We start from the raw sequence: 22343 nt of genomic DNA on the forward strand, positions 1-22343 counted from the left end.
TGGATTCGGCAGGGTCCTGTACTGAAGGGCGTGAGACAAGAGCTCTTCACCTGCAGCCTCCAAGGTCTACCCCTGTCCTGGCTGCCAGGAAAGCTGTTATATTTTTCTGTAAAGAAATACTCCTGCTTCTCCAAATCACAGAGATCGTGTGGCAGGTGGTGCCTCAGATCCTCACCCCATGAACACTTTTGAAGGCTTCTGTTCATGAGTGCCTCCATCTGAGCAGACAGGCATATGTCTCTACGGTGTAACCCCTTCATGCTGCAAGATGGGAAGGGCCAGGAAAATGCCCAGAGCTCCCCAGCCTCATCCCTCAGGAATGTTTGGTCCTTTTCTTGAGTTGCAGCTTCTTGAGCCCTGAGATTCTGGCAGAGCCAATCCCCGCAGTGTGCTTGGATAGTCTGAGTTTTTAAGGGCTTTTTCTAATCTGACTGTTGTTGACACTGAGTATCTGTAAGTGTGCCTTCTTAGACAGACAGATGAGGGGTGCCTTTTAAAATCATAACCATAAAATCATATCACTTATTAGAATTACAAGTTTCCCTTCTTTTGTATAGGTAATGGTAATAATTCTGTCTAATGATGGCAGTGGCCACAACAAACCTTATTCAATCTTAGCAGGAGGAAATGCATTTTCTTTGCATGTAAACCTCCATTATTTGGATGGAGCTCCTGTGACGTAGGCCATTATATCTGTAGTATGTATTTATAGTTGTTTAAAGACCTGAAAGTTTATGGAATAAATTTGATTCAATATAGCTGGGAGGCCTGTGAGTTTTCATCATACTATTGATTAAAAAGCCCACCACTACACTGTGAAGATAATGGAAAGAATTGGAAACTGGATAAAAATTCCTTTTATTCTGTATAAATAATTTCACATTTGTTTAAAAAGAAGAGTATTTGCTTATTTTTTATTCCTCAAGATAATCTCTGCCTTTGTTTGGAAAAGGTTATTGATTGGATTGTTAACTTAAATAGTCTGTGGCGGGTGTGACAGAGCACATGGCTGCAATTAATCTTGCAATGCAGAATCCATTATTGAAAAAGCACTAATGAGCCGTTCTAAGGCCTTCACTGGTCACAGAGTGCTGGGAAGCAGCAGATTGCTGCTGCCCTTTAATGTCAGTTTTGGTCTTCAGTGTTATACAGCCACTGTAAGCAGAAGAGATTTTTAGATATTTTTAGGGTATTTATGTTAAAATTGTCTTTCCCATTAGCCTGCAATTGTACCAGGTGCAGGATACAAGAAATAGTCGCTGAATGTGCTCACCTCCCCTGACCAGATCTCTGGTGGGCACAACATACAATTAAAGCCAGTGGCATGTGAAACACTGATGTCACTATAAAATATGGTCTCAGTCTCAAAGTTCAGATCCAAAGGAGAATTTTGACAAAGATGAGGGAGCTTTCAAACCTGATCTACACTTTAAAATATTGTTTTAAGACAAAGGGATGAGCTGTTGAAAACCTCACTGCAAGTTTTATTGTCTCTGTCTGTTGTTTATAGCTATTGCAGCATAGCGAAAGTTTAGGTAGAGAATAGTTATGGGAGATTAGAAACCATCAGTGTTAACATATTGCCTTCTCCTTCAACAGAACTGCTCCCAGAGTGTATTTTAGAGGTCTGTCTATTGACTTCGGTGACACCATAAATATGTGTTACTTCCTCCCCCTATTAGATCTGCAGAGCTGATACAAACTTGTGAGAGTGATCCAGGGTTTCCCAGGGTGGAGCCACCACCTGAATTATTAACTGAGTTTTCAGCTGCAGACTCTGCTGCACACCTTAGCCACAGCAAGTGCTGTTCATCACACAATTAGGTGAAACAAGACTCTATCTTAAACACATAGCAAGAAGACTTTCAGCAATCTGGGTTTTGTGCTAGTGCAGCGTCCATAGCTTGAATCACATTTTGGACTGCTCTATGTGTAAAATAAAATTGCCCCGAAGTAGCCTTTGGGTTTTTGTTTTTGGTTTGTTTGTTTGTTTGTTGTTTGTTTTGTGGTGGTTTTTTTTGTTCTTGTTGCTTTGGGGTTTTTTTAGGGGGGGATGGGGAGGGAATTTTAATCTACCTGTAGTAGCTTACCACATGCAGCTTACAGGACTTTGTGTTCAGGTACTCTGACACAAAAGGAATGCTAAGAAGTTCTGTGATATGGAGCAGGGATGGTGTTCACTAACACTGCCTCAGGAAGTCTTGGATGTGTGAATTTTCTCATAGCATGTAAAGCATCAGGTTTTGAACAAAAGTAGCAGGAAAAGAAAGAGATCATGAAGAAGGAGAAACCAGGGAGGAAAGGAAAGAGAATTTTAATATTTTGAGTATCTAATGTCATGCTTGCCATATACTACAGTGCCTCACCATGCTGACAGCATAAGTAAAAATAGTCTTTCCAATGACATTAAGCTGGGGTCATGGTACCACAAGGAATTCTGCTTAATGTGAAAGAGTATCTGACTTACAGGCTGAAGAAAGACATTCTTTTGCCTTACACATGATATAAGCCCTGGGCCAACAGAGAGCAACCTGCAGCTACGCAGACTTGACTCTTGTAATCACAGTACTTGGAGAGAGAGCCTAACTGAGTGAATGGATTGGTATGTTCGTGCAAAATATTCTGCATTGCTACTAAAAAGAAATCACTGTGGCACTCTCTCTATTCCTAATTTTTCTAAGGAATCCTCAGCCCACAGAAGACTATTTCTTTTAGGCTTGTGGTGGTGTGATTCTTAAGAAGTGCTCTGCAATATAGGTAGGATGTATCACTTCAAGGATGAGGGACCACTGATGTGAGATGCCACAGAGGAGACCAGCAGAGGTGTTTTTGAAGCAAATGGGGAACAAAACAGTCAAGACTGATAACTGGAAGAGAGCAGGAATGGCTATGAAGGGACAAAGTGGTGAACAGGACCTGACCTTCATGGTGTGTTAGAAAGGGAGGGTCTTCAGCTGGAGTCTGTGGAGTCTCTGCAGTGAGCAGTGTGTGCACACAGGCAAGTGAGCATGGGAAGATGTGCATGCATTTAGCTGGGATTCATTTCTGTAAGTTTCATTCCATTCTTTCCATTTCTTTTCAAATGTGACTGAAGCTATTTAACTCTCTGATTAATTCACCTCCTTCTGAGGTTGTTTTTTGTGATATATTCCAGCACTATACAACATTTCTGGAAGTAGCTCTTTGCTGTTGGGATGAATTCCTCCCTGATGTGTAGCATGGCACATTTGTTCTATTTACTGGTGTTGGAAAAAGGTTTGCATTCATTGTAAATCAGATCTGGAGGAACATTTCAGTGTCATGTCAGGTTCTGCTAGTTTGGTAGTATCAGAAAGTATATATGGTCCTCTCAGCAAGAAAAGGTGTTTTGTCCTTTTGCTTAGTTGCAGTTTCAGGGTCCCCAGAAGTTTAGTTGGTCCACTGTAAATCTCAGTAAAAACTGTCACTTGTTTTGTGACATTTCAAGGGCTCCAAAACCCTGTGATCTCCTTAGCCCACCTGAGCTCATCAGTATTGTCAAGACGTTTCTTTATTCAAAGGCTTAAGAGTGATATGAGCAATTTCATTGATCCCTTCTTCTCTTAATATCTCCTTTATTTTCTATTCAATTTCTTTAATAATTATGTCTACACATTTCTTTGCTGGACAGGCTTAGTTGTATCAGAACCATGCAAATATAACTGGAGAACAAAAAATCTTATTACAGGATTTGGTGATATCATGGACACATAAAAGAAATCTATTCCCCACAGCAGTACTTCCTTATCCAGCAATTCTCAGCCACCATTTGCTTCACTAGCTGGAAAATACAGAAACTTTTTGTAGGGTGGTGATGGCCACTGTGATGACACAGCAAGATATTACTGGTAGGTCTGGTAATGAAGATGACACATCTGTGCCCCCATCTACCATAGACATGTCTTTCTTTTTTTCTTTTTTTTTTTTCTTATTGGAGAAACTGCCTTTCTTTCTCCACTCTTAAAAAGGCACTTAGCCTGGTGGAAGCAGAAAAGATTTTTTTTCCAATCCATTGGCTGTAGTCTAAGAACAGCAGATCGGGTAGAGGTGAAAAACCTCACGCAACTTATGGTGCCAGTTTCTAGAAGGTGGCAGTCCTGGATGTGCATACCTGTGTTCCTAGTCTTTCTACAGATGAGCAGTTGACTCTCCCTGCCCTGACTATGCACAGTGTTAATGTTCAAGTGTGTCAGAGAAGGATTCTAAGTATGGGGCTTTCCAAGAAGGCAGGCAGGAGCTTATTGCAGGTGACTTAGGGAATGTCTCAGCCAGGTAAGGGTGGTTTGGGAGTACAGTACTTTATTTCAGTGGTGTATTTGTCTCATTTTGTTTTGCAGAAGGAACACTGATCCTACCTTTGGTTTGTTTGTTTGTTTGTATTTTCCCCTCCAGAAAGCCCATTGCTGACCCTGCTACTGTGGTACCGCTGTTTTGCAAAGCTGAAGTCGACACGCATGTAGGGGCGGGGGTTGTAACTCTGGCAACTTGTCCTTCCCGATTAGATGTGACTGTTCTGCTAGCTTTCCCTTCTTTATTCCTTTCATTTAGTTCATTGTGGGAGTTGGCTTGGGTTTTTTTTTCCTTTCGGTTTCCTGTTTTGATCCTGGAAGGTTAGTTGTGCAATTTGGTTTCTTCTGTGCCAACCAACTTTAGTGGCAGAGCTCTTAAAAAAATTAAAAGCTATATCCTTCCATCCTGTCTTGCGCCTTCTCTGTATGCTACTGCTTCCATTTGAGCAAAGTTTACACAATTGCTCCACCCATTTGGACACCAGGAAAGGAAGCTGTGAAATGGAGAATAACCTCATTGCCACCAGGTCCTTCGTTCCGGTCGAAACAACACTAATTGAAACTCTAGTCCAATTTCTATTAAGACGGATGGCCTCTCTCTGAAATTGGGTTTGTTTCTGATTTCATCCTTTTTCTTGTTTTCTTTAAAAAAAATAAATCCCCACAAAAAAAACAAAACAACTCAAAGCCAAACCATTTTTAAGAGCTCTGAATAAAACTGCTTTGCCAATGGGGAATGGGTGGAGATGACTCTGATTTTCTCTTGTGCCCGGCAGCGAAAGGGTTAATGCCTGCTTTCCTCTTTGGTATCTGTTAGTTGCAGCCCATGTTGTGATCAGTCCATGTCCATGTGTGTTTTGTTCCCAAATTTAATACCGGTTAATGAACAAGCAGTGAGTGAGCCTTAACAATGACCGTTGTTTCCCATCTTCCTCAGGACACCCGACCTGCCTGCAGTTCACCACAAACATGACTGAGGCTGTTAAAACCTATCAGTGGCAATGCATTGAGTGCAAATCCTGCAGCCTTTGTGGGACCTCAGAGAACGATGTGAGTCCATTTACCTTTTCATGCAAATAAGCATCACTGCAATCCGCTCTGTGCCCACCCTTGAGAAGCATTGTGACACTGGCGTGGGTCGTTGTTTTACTGCTGCTTCCACGGGTCTCCAAGGAAGAGCCACCCCTGAGAGCAGAGATGGGCTTCTCCCCAGTGTCCCCATTCAGCCTGGTCTCTGCTGAAATTACCCTGGGTATTGTATAGGGCCACTTAAGATGCTGATACTTGTGGTTTGTGTGTTTATTCAACAGAAATTAGCTGGGAGCCATGGGTTCCTGTTGCAGGGAGCTTTCAGTATGATAGTCAGAAGTAAATGTGAATACATGATAACCCAAGAGAGGCGGTATGCTCCTTCTGTCCCTGATTTTCTTTACTTTCTTGGTATGATTTTTTTTAAACTTAATTACAATACTTGGGAAACATGAAACCATTTGAAATGAGATGGCTAAGCCTCACCTAATCACCAACTCCAGTGATTTCCAGAACCTGCAGCTGAGCAATGTCCTCCCTGTGGGGTTTGCAGTTAAAATCTGACGCTAAGGGTCCTTGGTGGCCCCTGAGAACCTTGGAAAATTGACAGTGGCTGGAGAACTTTGGAAATGATTAGCCAACACTATATTCCCTACAGCAGAATAAATCTGAAGCCTGAGATTTTGGTTTTGCTTTAGTATATAAATATCCGAACCCAGGGAGCTGTTCTGCTTTAGGAATCACAGGATACTTCAGAGCAGCTTTTTCACCCCAAATATATGAAAGAGCTGCAGACCACATGGTGACGTCATGTAATTTCCATCTGTTTCACAAAAAATTTACTCAGCTGAGTTTTGGAATACTGTCTAAGTCAAAGGTTTCCTCTGAAGGAATGAGATCAGCACATGGTGACACGGGAACCCAGCAAAGCCTGTTGTCTTCTCTCAGTACAGCATATCCCCAGCATAACAGCTTTTACTCCTGCATCATGAGGCCATCCATCTTGGACAAGAACTCCTCCACTTCTCACAGTGATTTTCTAGTTAGAAACTGAACTGTCTTTGTGCTGAGAGAGGCTTTCTGCAGCCTCTCAGGAATATGGTGGCTAATCATGGATGAAAAAATGTGATGCTTGTAGCCTTTACATTCCCAGTAGTCTCTTAGTCTCTGTTGTTGCAGCCCTGCATTCCCAGCTGAGCATTGCTGGTTACCCTACTTATGTTTTCATCTTGGCAAGAGACTAATTTACATAATTTTCTCTCTTCTCCTCTCCTTCTCTCCCTGTGTCCCTATTGTCTCTCCAACAAACCTGCCTCAGGACCAGCTGCTCTTCTGTGATGACTGTGACCGTGGCTATCACATGTATTGCTTGAATCCACCCGTCTTTGAGCCCCCAGAAGGTAACATATGACTGAAGTCTGCTCTGAAAATCGCAAGTCTTTGTGGAGAAGGGAAAAATCTCAGAAAGGTGTTTTGAACCCAGCAGGGTTAAGGAAACAGTAGCAGACCAAAGGGAGGTAGCACTGGAAAGAAACAAAATTAATAGATGTAAAGCCCCAGTGTTATTTGTGGTATCGTATTCAATCTTGCCTGGTCTCCTCCTCTTCCAGAACATAGCTCTTTTGTGGGTCATGGGTAACTTTGGATGTCCCATATCTCATTGGTCACCTCAAATTAGTCAACTGAATGGAGCACCTCTGAAATGTGATTTTGGACTTCTTAAGAAGTTCACATCCCAGAAAGAAAGCCTCAGACAGGGAGGTACTCTCTGGAACATCTGAGAGCCTGTTGTCAGGAGACCAGATTAAAGGGAATTACCTTCCTTGCTCTATATATGTTTCTCTCTTGGCAGGGTGAGGGTTTTGTGGTCTGTATTACATTTGGTATGTGGTTATGACCTCTGCAGGGGGTTCAATCTGACTATACCATGACTGGTTGGAGTTTGTCACTTGGCTCTGGAGCAGAGGAACCAGCCTCTTACCATTAGAGGTTCTCTGACTGAAATCCTCAGAGAGCAGTAGAACTGAAGAAGGAGACTTGTGTGTGCGAGTGACTGAGGTTTACAAGAGGGGCAAGACAAGAATAATTACAAATCAATCATGCATTCAGGAGCTAATGTTTGTAACTTGGGTAAAAAGGAAGCTAAACCAGGAGGGGAAGATTTGGAAGTGCAGCTAATCATTAGTTAAAGGTTTCTGTTCCCCGGGAAGTGGTTTATTGAAAGTGTGAAAATATAAAACACCTCATTGCAATGCACACCCAGCAGCATTGCAGCTCATGTAGAAAGCCTATGGACACAAAAGCAAGGGCAGCAGAGGCTGCTTCACAAAAGCACACACAATTTCAATATTAGGAATATCTGATATACTATTCAAGCCAATCTTGACATAAACTCTGAGTGCCTAGATTTTATATCATTCCTATAAGAAGGATTTCTTCATTTGCAGGGAGCTGGAGTTGTCATTTGTGCCAGGAGCTGCTCAGAGAGAGAGCATCAGCTTTTGGCTACCAGGCCTGAGGAGCTCCAGCAATCAAGAAACACCTTGCTCCTGGTGTTGCCATACCAGCACACAATTGCCATCCAGAACACAAAGACACAACCCATCCAAACGAACGGACACTCAAATACAGGAAGAGGTACCTGTGGTATTCACTGTCACCAGTGCCAGAGCTCCTGGGCTCTGCTAGGACTGTGTACTTTCCCAATGATCCGGATGAAATCTCTTCACTGCTATGCATGGCTGCCGTTGCCATTAACAGGCTCACATGCATTATGGAAGGGGGGGTTGTTACACCGACACGGAGAAGTCAATTTTGTGTGGCCTTGTGCTTTCTGTTTAGTCTTTTGTTAAATGCAAAGGTAGTAAGATATTTCCCAACGAATTATTGGCAAGTACTTCAGCTGCGAGCAGCACAAGGTGTTTCTCCTCACAGGCTTGACTGGAAATCTCTTTAGTGCAACCACACTGTAGATGCATGGGTGCCTAAGAGGGGTGCTCTGAGAGTTGCATCTGCTTCATGAACAGCACATTGTCACTAAGAGAAGCACTGATAACTTTTTGGGGTGACACTTTCTCCATTGAATCAAATGCCTTGATTTGGCAGATCATTAGGAATCTGTTTTAAGTGTACAGAAGAGCAGTACTGGTATGTACACACTTAGATGCTTAGAAATGCCTTTGGTATTCAGGACATTCAGGCATACTGTCCCACTGCATTGCCAGCAATACCTTCTAGACACATAATTCCTTTTTGTTCAGAAAATTCTGAGTGAAAAATCTTATGTATGCAACTGACTTTCTGTTTAGTGCAGAAAATTGAACAAAAGAAAAATTATCATCTTAAGCTGATCATAAAAAGTAAAAATGGTCTGTTTTTTTTGCAATGTAAGTTGCAAAAAGGAACAATTTTGGCTTAAGGTCAAATGAAGCACTTTCATAAATTTTTTGAAATTTCTAAACTAAAATGTTCTGTAACTGAAAGCTGCATTTTCTGGGCGTTGCCTAATGTGGGCTTTCAGCATTTCCAAAGTGTTACTGTTTTTTGTCAAAGTAATTATCAGGATCTAACTTAATTTCCAAATAATTTTCCCTCAAATTCTCTACAACTGCATTTTTGGCCAATGACATAATTTGTCTAAAAACCTTCCCCAGTTCTAAAGAAAAGAATCATTTTCTGAACCTAACATGAAAAGAAGAATTTTCGTCATGATTAAAAAATTTAAATAGGAATAGTTCTACTTTATTTAAACAAGCTTTACATGTGAAATAAAGAACTATTAAGTGAGAACATCCATTGAAAAAAAATTATTGCAGTTGAATCTCTTAGAATAATATAGGACATTACTAGGATAATAAGTACATCAAATATTTTCTACAAAATACATCTTTAAGGTTAAAAACCCACCACTCCCTGAACTGCCAAGTAGCCCAGAATAACCATATTTTTGGGCGTGATGTATATCACTTTCTATGCATAGGTTTAAGTGGGTTCATAATATAAATTTATGAGAGTCCCATGCAGCAACTCATGTTGCAGTACAAGTAGGTAAAAATACTGAAGATTATGGTTGGCATGTTTATACTGGTTGAAACTCTTCTGCAAAATTAAACATCCCCAAACACTTGAAAGACATTGTGAAATAATATTGGTGAGCTATTTTTTTCTTCTCCTGCTAATTACACTTAGTTAGGATGAGCTATACTGGCCTAGTACACTTTTTCTCATTATTTAGATAGTTTCTTCCCCTTTTAGTTTAGCTTACACATCAAAAGTAGCTGTGTCAGCTACTGGATTCTCCCACCTACTGTTGCAGCCTCTTCTCAGGCTGCAGCAGGAGTATTTTAACCTGTTAGGAAAAAAATGTGGAAAGTATTCATCCTGGTTGTATTGGACCAAGTCTCTCCTGAAGCTGTTGCACTGGCTACCAGTAAAATTCATTCAATATCTTGTGCTTTCCCTGTGACAGCCCTTCAATGAGCTGAGAGCACAAAGAAATTTGAGCATCAAGTCTGGAGAGAGCAAAATGGAAGCCTGTGCACTTGCATCAGGTGTCTAATCCCTGTTGGGACAAGGCCCTTGAGCAAATATAACGTAAAGCATCTTCCTCACAGTCGGGAACTGCCCTGGCCCTGGGGAGCACTTGGAGGACACAGCTGATCTGCATGAGCATTTACACCCATCTGTTGGTGGGGTTGAACCCTGCTGATCCGGCATTTTGGGACCATCACACGGTTCAGTCTGATACAAAATCTTGTTGCTGTTGCCAGGACTGCAAATGTGCATTCACCAGAGACACCACTGGGCTCTCTCACAGAAAATTGATGTTTTGGGAAGAATGACTGGAAATGAGAAGTGTGTGTGCTGGAGGAAATTTTATTGTGGTGCTGATGGTGGGATCAGCAGATGTGGGTTAGTGTTTGGGCCAGTCCTCAGCTACCAGTTCTGCTGGACCTACAGACTGCCATCATAAAAATGGCCATCGCCTTCCTGTGTCCTGATGTTTACACTGACCTTGGAGGAGCAGGACAATGTCTGCATTCCTGAGCACAGAGGACATGTGTTGTTTTGCCCTGTGTGTTAAGCAGACACTGATGGCTCATCATGTAAGTCTCAGGTAGCCTGCTTGGTGGAACCAGCTGGTGCAGAATTTTGGTGGTCTCCATCCCTATGACAGAGACATTGCTAAAGGAGCTGTGCTCTCTGTGCACACCTGCTTCCCTGTTTCGTAGGTTTGATCCAGAGCGGTTTTTTCCTTCCACAGCCATTCTGCAGCCAACAATATCTTTCATGTTCAGAAACACTCCTCCGTGGCCCTGCTGAAGTTTCATCACTAATGAGGTATGACAGAAGGACAGATTGCTAGGTCTTCAATGCCAAAGCACTGTTTGCCATCTGAGATCAGTGTGACAGGGTGCTTACCCACAGTGGACCAGCTGTATTTTGTGTCTCCAGCTTTATGCTGTGTGCTGTGTAGCCAGGCAGATCCAGGTAACTTTGGCAGCAGATTAGATACAATAAGTTCTCCCATAAGGAGAACTTCCCCCAGCTACAGCCTCCCTTCTTCACTGCTGAGTCCAAGATAAGGGGCTGGAACAGACTTCTCAGTGACATTTTTAGAGCATTTGGAGCCATGTGTGTTGGTGCACTTTAGAAATACTGACTGACCTCCCAGGTGAAAAATGCACCAGCTTTGCTGAGATGTGGAGAGGCTGTGGCAGTACCTTGGGGGTGAGGAAGAGGAGTTTAGAAACCCTGATAACTGATTCCCTGTCACCTGCTGCCCCACTGGGGATAGTCCTCCTGTATGACTGCTGGGATGTGTGATTTGGGCAACCCCATCTGCTGTCAGGCAAACCTTGCCAGTGATCTGGTCTGGGCACTGAACAGTGTGCGGGCTCTGGCTCAGAGTGCTGCTCTCTCTCTTGCTAGGCAGGACATGCAAGTTTGTTGGCAGTCCCTGAAGTGAACCAATTCTGTTTTTTCAAAACTCTTCTGTGTAGGCAAGGCAATTAATATTTTAGCACAAATCAGGGCAAACTACCAGGACATAGTAGATCCTGCATGCCTCGAAGACTTCAAATCAAGAACGGACTGATTCCTTGATGTATTTTAATTAAACACAATCTTATTTAATCATGGGAATATCTGACTGAAAGGTTTGTGTTATAAAGGAAGCCAGGCTGGATGATGTAATTGTTCTTCCTGGCCTTATTATGAAAACAGATGTTTACTGTGGGAGAGGATGTATTTAAATACAAGCGTGTCTGCATAATGGCCTTAAAGTATGTTGGTTAAACATATGCACGTGATCCTTCTGCTTTTAACTCCTTTCGGATAACCTAAAAAAGGTCAGTTAGAGAAAATCACCTTCACTGAAGCACTAAATTGCACATTACCTCCTTCATGCCCACAATGGCATCTACTTTGGTGTTGGCTCCTCGGGCTGTTCCAGAGATTGAACAACTCCAAATGTATTGTGCGAAACCATGGCTTGCTTCTGGCTCTCCCTCCATCACATTTGTGTGCTGTGCTGCCCAGTTTTGTGTCCATGGTGAGAAGACTGGATGGGGAGGGCAGCACCTGCTGGGGAGGACTCAGAAACCAGAGGGGTGGAGAAATGACCACTGAACGGGGGTGTCCAAGTTCACTGAGAAGTGAACTTGTTGCCATCACAGAGCCTCTCCCATAGCTTGGAAAAGGCAATACCTTTAAGAAACATGAGATGGCTTCTAATCTGCCCCCAAACTGTGCTTCCAACTGTGTCGTTTGCATCCAGTTTACAGTGCACAGAGTTTACTTTCAGTAAAAGTACCCCAGACCAGTTCTTGAGCTAGGAAAGCCAGCATTAAATGTGTTCTTTTGAAGCAAATGTTACTCTAAATAACTTTGAAATCATGATTTTTCCTCTCTCTTTAAAAGGAGCTTAGTCAATTCTGCCCCAAAGGAAGATTCTCCTGCACCATGCAGTATTATGGGGCCGTAACATTTTCTTTAGACCTACAGCATGTGTTTTGACAGGGGTCTTTTGAGAGGTGAGGAGGGGATGAGGGCAGAAGGGAATATTAATTAAGCTTGTCACTGCTAGAGGGATAGTGTGCATTGTGGGCAAGAAAATTCCAGGTAGAGCTGGGCATGATTTTTCTGTGTGGAATAAATTTATTTTTAAAATATGTGCTTTCAAGAGAACCATAATTATTCATATATTGAAGTCCAATCTGGCAAATTATTTCATACAAAAACCAAGGAGGAACAATCAAAAGAGTTGAAAATTATTGTTTCAATCTTTTTGGAAAGAACCACTTCAATATTTGAATTTTAAAGTTAGTGTAATTTATTTTGGGAAAAATCTGGCACCAGTCTGTGAGGGAAGAAAACATAAATATTATGGAAGATGTGATTAAAAGATAGATTATCTTTTCAATGTTATTATCGGAGTCTGTGGGATGATCACGAGGAAGTCACCTGACATAATTTTGGGAAAATAAGTTCTGTGGAGAGGAGCAGGCAGACAGGAAAGGAAAGCTCCCTTCTCTAACCAGTTCTGGGTTCATGATGATCTTAGCAATTCCCACTTTTACATGACAGGAGGAATGGAGTGTGCAGCTGAGCAGGGTGACCACGGCTGCCAGGCAGGAGCAGGGGGTGCTGCCCCAGTCCCCCCAGGTAAGGGGTGTCTGCAGGAGGAGCCCCCAGGCAGACTGGCAGGGATCCTCACAGAGTGAGGCCAAACCTAGAGCTCAGCTCCCAGCCGCTGAGCCGGAGGGGGGACAGCCTGTCCCACAGTGCTGTGGGTTGTGCCCGTCTGCCCATCACAGGGGCATTCAGAACTGCTCAGAGCCACTCTGGGAGTGGGACATTCCCCACACCTTGCCTATGTGGACATGTAAAGCACGGGGCTCATTTCCACTTACAACAAGGACTGTGGCACTGCTGTGGGCAGGTACTGAAATCTGTGCCTCGCTTCTGGAGAAAAGGCAGGATGGCAATTCTTAGCTGCTTTCGCAAAGCACTTGGAGCCTACAAACAGTGTGCAAGCCTTAAGTGCTGCTGCTTACCACAGTGCTGCAGACCCAGGCTGTGGCAGAGGAAGAAGAGCCAGCTCTTCTGGGCTGTTCCTTACACCATTTATTTCTGCCAGCCATGGGCCCATAATGCTGCCTGGGAGGTTGGAACAGGTGACAAGGCAGGAGTTGAATACAAAAGATCCAAGACCCTGCAGAAGGAACAAAAAAGTTTAGTTGCCGTGTCTGTGCTTCTCCTCTGGTAAACAAGAGCAGGAGTTGTGACTGGCAGGCAGCCAAATCCATCTTCGGTGGTGATATAATTACTAGCAATGACCTCCAGCCCCAGCAGTAGTTAAATGGCTTTTCAGGGCAGGCACCAAAGCTGGTCTGGTTTACATAAGATAAACTTAGGTTTGCTGGAGGGGCAGGGAGAGGAGGAGGGTGTCTGTGGTTTGAAGGGAACTGATTTACAAGTGCAGCTGCCCAGCCCACTCCCCATCACGTCTCCCTGGCTGTGCAGGCTCAGGCAATGTCTCCATTCCACCAGTGCTGGTGCCATCGTCCAGGGCCAAAGCATCACGTCCCCGCTCCTGGGGAGCAGCTCTGCAGAGAGTACTGGCTCTGTCCCAGCTCTGTCTCTGGTGGTGCTGGCTGGGCCACAAGGTCTCACTGCACTGCAGACAAGGGCGAGAGTGACTGACACTCCAGGCAGTGTCCTCAGCCCTTGGGGTCAGTGGCTGTCTTGAAGGAGGCTGGCTGCATGTTGTGCAAGCACAATTTTGCTGTCCTGATGGCCAAGCCTTAGCACAGGGGAGAGGACAGGAGCATCGCTCTCCTGTCTCTCCAGCTGCCCCACTGCAGTGTTTGTGCTGTTCTCCCACCACTGTGCATTGAGGCATTTAACTGAGGGAAAAGGGGAAGGTAAAGAACAGCGAGTACCTCTAGGGTACAGAAGGGGATTTAGGCTTTACTCTTTTATTGTATGCCAGTGAGAATGCCAGGCGTTTAGCAGCTGGGGAATTGAGCCAACAGTTTATTAATATTTGTTGCGTATTTCTGCCATGTTGGGTGAAAATGTAAGGTGTTATTACATTAGTGCATTTAGAATATTGTTACGGCTTTGTTTTGAAATGAGAAGACTACTATTTTCAGATCAGCTTACTGCCCTTTGTGTGCATGAAGTTAAAATAAAACACTTCATACCTGAAAATTGCTGATTTTTCAAGTATTGATATTTTCTTTCAGTCTCTTGTCAGTCTAGTCATCCATCTGATTCAGTTCATTGTAACAAACGATAGTTTTCACCTCCACCATGACTCAGGAAATATTTCATCTCGTCCCACTTTGAGAAGCTAGGCAGAGAGAAGGGCAGGTTTTATTCTTTGTATTCAGAAAGACTGATAAAGGATGACACATTAATTTCATGTTCATCTCCTTCCCATGTCTTGAATGATTGAATTGGCTGGCTGGGAGAGTGTTCCTTTCTGCAGTGATCTGAAAGGTCTTTGCTGCCATGCCTCACCTCTGTATGAAAAACCACAGTCCAGAATTTTGTCCAGTTGGATAGGACTCCTCCTGCTATTGCCATATAAGACTTTGAAACTGCTAATTCTCATCAGGGACCCTTGTGCCTACAAGATAAGGACTTCTCTTTCATTTCTCAAGATCTTCTGCCTGGAAGGCCAAACCCCCTGCTGCCCATGAATTCTGATGGAGCACAGGTCTGTTCCAGCCTCATATGTGCTTCTGCTGGACACAGGACCTCATTTGGATGTTCACAATGTACTCCCACTGTATAATTTGTGAGCAGCAGTGAAAAAGGAAGTATCTGCTGAAAACCAAAGGACAAGACATGAATATTATGCCTAACCTACTCCTCCTTTATAGCTCTCCTGGAGTGCAACACTAGAGGTGTGCCCCTGCATCCTTTTGGGAAGGCTGTGCATGAGGAATTTCCAAGTGTAATCTCCTTTGAGCTTTATTACAGAATATCTTTCCTTGTTCATTCTCATTTTTTCTTTTCTTACGGTATTCCAGAGACAGTGTATACTAAAACTATCTGAAAGGTTTAGAACAATACAGAAATAGACAGGTCCAAATCAAACCGTCAGCTTTTATCTCTCCCTTAGAAGTGTTCAATAAACCTTTGGTCATTACAGAGAATCAAGCTTGTGTGCTTATTTAATCTCAACTCAGCATTAAGGCCACAGAGTAGTTCATAAAGACTTTTTAGTAATAAAATCTTATATTAAAAAAGCGAGAGACATTTCCTCTTTACTTTGATGGCTTTCCCTTTCTTCTGCTGCAGCAGAGATCAACAGTTTTCCTGTTTACTTCGACTTCCTTCCAGCACTGCAGCCTGGGTCAGAAGTGATAAATATAGGCCTGGAGATTATTTATTTCATTGATTGCAGATATAAAGAGAAGCTCAAGAGTATTTAAGTAAATTGTCATCTGTGTGACTCAGTCTGATCTTCTAAGAACCCAAAGCTTGTGTACATGCTAATTTATTGTTTCGCGTTTTCTTCATCTGCCATTTCAGTTTGAATGTGCCATTGGTATATGCCTTTTTTTCACTAGAAGCAGTTGAAAAGAGAAACATCACAATTAAAATTGGGAGTGAGGAAGATAGAGTTACAATCTTTACTGTTCATCCTTTATTTGATTTGGGACAAAATTGTCCCCATTATTCTAAAGGAAAATAGAAGGAGGATAAATCTGTGACATCATAGCACTTCTCCCAAATAAAAGCTGTTTTGTCATCATCTTGTAAGTTCACTTTTAAAATGCTGAAGTAATTCTCTGTGAAAAGTGACACTGGCACAGCCTTATTGTGTGATGCCATGATATTGATTTTTAATTAGGAGACTTTAAGTTATATATACAAATATATATATATGTGTGTGTGTATCATCCTAATGTTATTTACTATAAACATTGCTCACTGATCAGGAATAGATCTAGAGTCTTATAGTAAGTACTACTGAAGAAGGAGGAAAGAGAAAATCCTACTTGTTTTGGAAAGCATTCTAACAAAATAGGGCAAAACATTATCCCTTACAACTTAATCTGAATTGTATTTGGAGCATGACTTATCAACACATGAAAGAGAACCAATGCTCCAAAAAGTGTGACTGATTCTCAACTGCTCTTAGTCAACATTCATCCACTGACATTGTGGTTGGCCTGGTATCCTTAAAGATGCCAAGTCTAAGTCTTGGACTTCAGTATTTATGGAAAGGTGTGTGGCTGTTTGATAGCTGAGCACACCCAACACATGCAAGAAAAGAGTTATTTCTATCTCTGTCTATAAGTGTGGTCTGTTTATGCCCTGTTCTGGCTCAGCCTGGCTCCAGTGATGCCATGTCACAAGCTCCAAAGGAAAGTAAGAAATCTCAGCAAAAGATAATGATGGAACAGTCAGCAGCCAGGGCAAATGTCTCTCTGACTTCAAGGAGTTTCAGCTTGTTTCATCAGTTTTCAGTATTCACTGCCTTCTGATTTTCTGTAAACAACTCCTCACTGCTATATCAGAAAACAGTGGACAGCAGCACATTATTTTCCTCACCTGTATGAGACCTCACTCCAGTCAGCTCCATCCTCCCCTCTCTTACTTATTTCTAATCTATTCTAGTATTTTTGATCTCTCTGTCTCTTCATGTGGAAATCTTTTCCAGCCCCTCTCATTCTTAGCATCTCTCCCTGGAGTCAGTCCTCTTCATCATTTGCTCTGAGACAGCCACCCAGGATACACCACAGGTGTTTAAAGCTTTATTTCCAAGCTTTACGTCTCTTCCAACAGTATGTCCTGACACTATGTGTTTGCCTTTTAGCCATCCCATGAGAAGGCCCCTGGTCACCTCTGGGATATTTTTCCTTTGTGATTACAGCTCATCCCAAAGGAACCTGTGTTACAGCCAAGCGAAGCCGCGCAGCCTTGCTGCTGGCACACACCCCCTCCTTTCCCCAGCGCTCCAGCTGGGGATGTGGTCAGGCTGCCGGTGCATGAGATCACATCCAGCAGGGCTACTCCCTGGAAGCCAAAGTGTTGCTTAGTAACCCACTCATGGAAGTACCAGAAGCATTTTTCAATCTGTCACATTGGCAAAGAACACTGGCTTCTTGATTTAGAGGCATTCTGCTGTGCGTGGCAGGGCCATGCTCCATTATCTTGCATCCAACACTATCTGCAAGCAAGGAAATGAACCTCCCATTTAATGGAGGGGCTGGGAGAAGGTGGGGGTGTGAGGCACAGAAAATATTTTTCTAGGATTGTACATGAAGCTTTTAGCTGTTCTCCTGGCATTTAGTCCTCATCTTAACTCCCTTCCCATGGGAGATATTTCCTGCTTATGAAATGCACTCCAGGGTCCTATAGCAATTGGCCAAACAGGACCCTGCAGCACCTTCATCTATTATGAGACATTACTGCAATAAAACTTGGTGTGTCATACAGAAACTGGATGAGGTATTGCAATATTTATGCTGTAAGCCTCAGTGTCATGGACAATTGCTACAGAATAATGTATGTCTTTTCTTAATGCAGTGGAGTCACAGCAGCTTCAGCAGAGCACACTGAACACAGATCATCTGTGATAGTATGGTTTCCTCAGTTATTTCCAAATTATTCTGTTACAGAGACTTAAATAAAAAATATCCTGTCACTTAAAAATAGACCATAAAGGCTCTTAGGTTACTCCTCCTTTTAAGAATAATTCAGTCTGAGAGCAAAACATCCAAGAACTGGGTTCTGACTTCAGACGCTGACTCCTTTATCTGGCACTGGTTTATCATTAAAAATGGCTTTAAAAAGTAACTTGAGGGCTTTTATTTGAGGTAACTTATTGATTTTGCTATCACATCTCCTCATTTTCAAAATGAAAAGGTACTTTAAACAATGTCTAGCTTTGAGTTCTGGGGACCAGCTGGACTCTTCCCGTCCTACTTCTTGTTATCAAAGACAGTAGAACCATAGAGTGAGTCTAGCCACGGCATCACCTATTTCGGTGGTTTGCCCCTGTTGACAGATTGTGTCCTGGAAGCCCTCTACAAAAAATTGAAGGGCTTTAAATGGGTTGTGGAAGGTCCAGGGTGGTCTGAAGACGAGGTTGTTAGATGTACCCAAGGGCTCTTTTGATCTTTGGAGTGTCATTTACCTGGGATGATGTTCAATGTTGCAGTGATGAAATCAGCAAGTTTCATCACATTTTTTTGTGTAAAGCCTTGTCAGTGCAAGGCCAGTGACATGCACAATAGTCATCTGCTAAAGCTTGGCTCAGCATAAAGATAAAAAAACATCCCACAATATCAGAAGCTCCTTGACTTCTTGATTTTGGAGAACTTTTTGAGGAGCTGAGTACCTTCCTGTACTCTTTCTCAGTCTAATAAATAAATTTGGCTATGAGATAAAGAGTCCTTCAAATTTATTGTATGTAGTTGTAGTTTTTGCATAGTTTAAGAAATACAGAAAGTGGTCAAAAAATGCTCCTGATGACTGGCCAGCATAAGAGCATTTAATGACCTGCTGTGGCTCCCAGAGCAGAAGTTTCTATATCACAGAAATATTCGGAATGAATTGGTTTCTCCAGGGGGCAGGGCACATTCTTGGGAGAGAAGCAAAGACTGTGAAGGCCTGATCTAGATTTTAACTCTTAGAACTGGCTGTGACAGCTCAGAACTGATGGAAAGCTTGCCATTGTGATGCTTTGCTCTGTGGAAAAGGGATTCAGAGAAGCACTAAGTGTACAATGCATTTTTGTTTAAAAAGAATCAGGGTATCTGTTTCCAGTCCTCTAATACATTAACCTTGAAGTTTGTTTGTAATGAAATAGTCTAGCCTTACCAGTTAGACACTGAGGCAAAAGACTTGTTGTTATAAAGACAGTGGGCTAGGGAAGAGCAGGTGTACTGGGTAACCTCTAGGTAATACTGAGAAAGAACATCCACTCCCTGCATTCACAGGGGAGGACGCTTCTTTCTTTGCACTTACTGCACATTCTGCATCTTAAAATTATTTGGGGTGAGAACCATTTTAGAGCAACCAAGTTAGCTGCAAAGCAGAAGAGGTTCCACTAGCGTTAATTCTTGTTGTTTAGGTTTTGGGATTTCTATCTGCTCATATACCCACAGCCTTCTTTTCAACATTTAAAGATGCTCTAGATTAGTTTGTTTCACCTAACTGGGATCTGCCTGCCCCTATGGAAAAAACAAATTGTGGGTTGGAAGCCGCCCCACTTCCTGGCTGTACATACCCCTATCTATACAACATATATGTGTATGTTGAGTGATTGCATTGTAGTGGCTTTTGTAATGCAATAACTGTGGTGTCAAGAAAATGTGGTTGGAGAAAACTCTACTTACAAATTAAATGAATAGAAAATCAAAGTCACTGAAAAGGCAAGACAGCTGAAGAATTCTTACTGTGAGCCACCACCGTGTTTTCCACAATATGCCAACTTCTGTATCCTTTAAATAGCCTTTTATCCTCTTTGCAGCAGAAGTGAACTTTAATTTTGTGTCTGTACTCTGAACTGGAGATATTGGTGCTCAGTCTTTTCATAATGTGCTGATGAATTGAAATGCTCACCTTGTCATGGGTTTGCCAGATTCCGTAGCTTCCCACCAAAACAATCCAATGCCAGTTGGTGAACAGACTGGAGGAGTTTTGGGTGCTGCTGACTGAAGCATGCCATTGAAATGTTGGTCTTCAGGGCCATGAGGTTTTGCATTGATGCTTGTAAGAAAAACCCAGCAGTCTCAGAAGAACCCAAATGTCCTATTTGTCACATGGCAGATACAGAGACAAGTCAAAACAGCTGAGATAAGGGAAAAACATAAGGTCTCCTGCCTGAAGAAAACCCCACATACCATCTCATATCAGAGGAAAAACCCTTCTGTGGCCAATCCTGGGTGACAAGTAGGTGGGCTCAAAGGCTGGAAAGACCCATCTCTGTAGTGTGTTTGTCACTGTCTTTGGTTATGTACATGTACCACAACAGGAGAAAATGCCTGTCTTTCTTTCAAATTCCTTTTCAGCTATGTACACTGCCTCCAGGTTGCCTGTTGCTACACCCCTTGAGGCCTCATTGGAGTTTACACTATCTTGCTTGGTATTTGTTTACTTTTGGCAGCCACAGATTAAGGTTACAGGTTTGGGAACCAGTACATAATTGTAAGGACAGCTTCCTGTGTTACTTTCCCCACCCCCTTCCTCTTTTGTAAAGTGTGAACCTTTCTTTGGAACTCTGAAGTGACTGTATTGTTACAATGTTTGTATGTAGAGATATGTTTTAACATGGCTTGTGTGGAGGACCTTTGCTCTTCTTATCTCACATTCAGTTTTATTAAGTGCTTGATAGCTTTGCCAGCCTTCTGTGGGGGAGGAGAGGTGATGGAGTGGCTTCAAAACTTGGCTTTTTTTAAGGGAAATCTGCCGAGCTTTACCTAGAGCAGTATGAGAATCTGGGGTGCTCCTGACTGTTCTTCAGTAATCCTGATCTGATTGCTTCTTGGAGAAAGAGATCAGCCTTGAAATCCCCAGAAAAAAACATATTGTTTGATGTGCTAGGCCAGCACTGACCAAGAAGGCCCATCAGTTTGCCGTGCATGGAAACCTGCACGGTGTTTCACCCCGCCAGAAGGCGCCTGCTGAGCACAGAGTGACTCACGGCAGCTCACACTGCTCTGCCACTGGAGCCACCGCAGCTTGCACCAGCCAAGGATCGGCCCCTCCGTGTTTTGGTGGTTAGGAAACCTGTGAGTGAAATCCTACTGAGGTTGGAGAGGAGAGGAGAATGGGTGTTGGAAGCCTCTCAACTTCACAGGATTTCTTTGGTATTCATACACATTTGCAAGAATGTATTCCAAGCATCTTGTACTGTTATTAGTAACTTGTACTGTAGTTTGTTAGCAGTGTTGACTACCTACATAGCTAATATTCTGTTGCAACTTAGAAAACGTGTAAACAACAGCAGAAAACAGGAGTTTAGAACTTGTATGTACTGGTTTTTTATATTAAAGCACTTCAATTAAAAGTTCAAGGAAAAATGCTTCTGTAGCCTTTCTGTATGTTTGGATAACAGATGTGTGGAAAGAGATGAGAGTGCTCTGTTCCCAAAATCTTCCCTGTTTGCTTTGGTACCAACCAAAAGAGATGGTCAAAATTTTGGGAAGAACTTAGTGTGTTGAAGTTTATTCAGCAAACAGAGGGTGCCAGCAACCTAGTCCAGAAGACATTATAATCTTACAGAGTCCCTGTGATCAATGCTGAAATGTCTGAGGGATGGCCGAGCCATCACTGAGTGCTGATTCACACAGATGTATCTGCAAAAGAGGTTTTAAATGGGGAGCAGTTGATGAAGGAGTCCACATTATTAGTATATTAGATTTCCTTTATTTTTATTGCAAAGTCCCTCAGAGGCCACTGGAAGCCTGTTCATGTGAAAGTGAAGGAAAAGCATCCCCAGCCCAGGGTTATTTCAGGGGTACAGGAACATGGGGAATTTGGGTACCAGAGGAGTTGGGTTGGAAAACAGCAGCACACACAGCCAACAAATGGTCCTCACCACACATCCCAGAAATTGTTTCTCTCCCCTCCCTGCCCCCTGGCCCCCCTCAATGTGCATATCCAAATACTTTCCTGGATCACAGCGCTGTGGGATCGGCGTGCATAAACAGACATCTCTAAAGCAGCTTGTGATTTGGTGATCTCAGCCCAGCTCTTAGTAGCCAGATGCCCACAATATGAAAACAACCATCAAAACTGTCTCTTTTGCTGGCACTGTTTAATCAAAGGGACAATGGGAGAGAGTGGCAGTCTTATTTCTACAAAGAGCCCTTCAATGTCAAATTTGCCATACAGTAGAGTGGCATTCACCTCTGTGGCACAGACCACAGCCACTCCGGAGGGGAACAAAAGCTCTCAGACAGCACGCAATTAATCCAGCATCTATTAAACCAAGCACGGGTAATTTTGAAGGAACGTAACAGATTTCTGCTTTAA

The 22343-nt window shown here is 42.8% G+C and overlaps 1 protein-coding gene across 7 annotated transcripts in view; it reads left to right on the plus strand.

The window, feature by feature from the left end:
* The window catches only part of DPF3 (double PHD fingers 3), a 168943-nt gene extending 147566 nt beyond the window's left edge, over positions 1–21377 (plus strand). For 4 of the 7 annotated variants that reach the window (XM_063398672.1, XM_063398675.1, XM_063398674.1 and 1 more), the window contains 3 exons: positions 5245–5357; positions 6655–6736; positions 7784–21377. In XM_063398672.1, coding sequence (XP_063254742.1) covers positions 5245–5357; positions 6655–6736; positions 7784–7854 — 266 coding nt within the window. In that variant the 3' untranslated portion in view covers positions 7855–21377. Of the gene's footprint in view, positions 1–4410; positions 4990–5244; positions 5358–6654; positions 6737–7783 lie in introns of those variants that run through there. The other 3 variants (XR_010080549.1, XR_010080550.1, XM_063398678.1) reach the window with 3 other exon arrangements.
* The last annotated feature ends 966 nt before the right edge of the window (positions 21378–22343 follow it).

The sequence above is a fragment of the Prinia subflava genome, chromosome 5 (assembly GCF_021018805.1).
Source record: "Prinia subflava isolate CZ2003 ecotype Zambia chromosome 5, Cam_Psub_1.2, whole genome shotgun sequence".
NCBI lineage: Eukaryota > Metazoa > Chordata > Aves > Passeriformes > Cisticolidae > Prinia > Prinia subflava.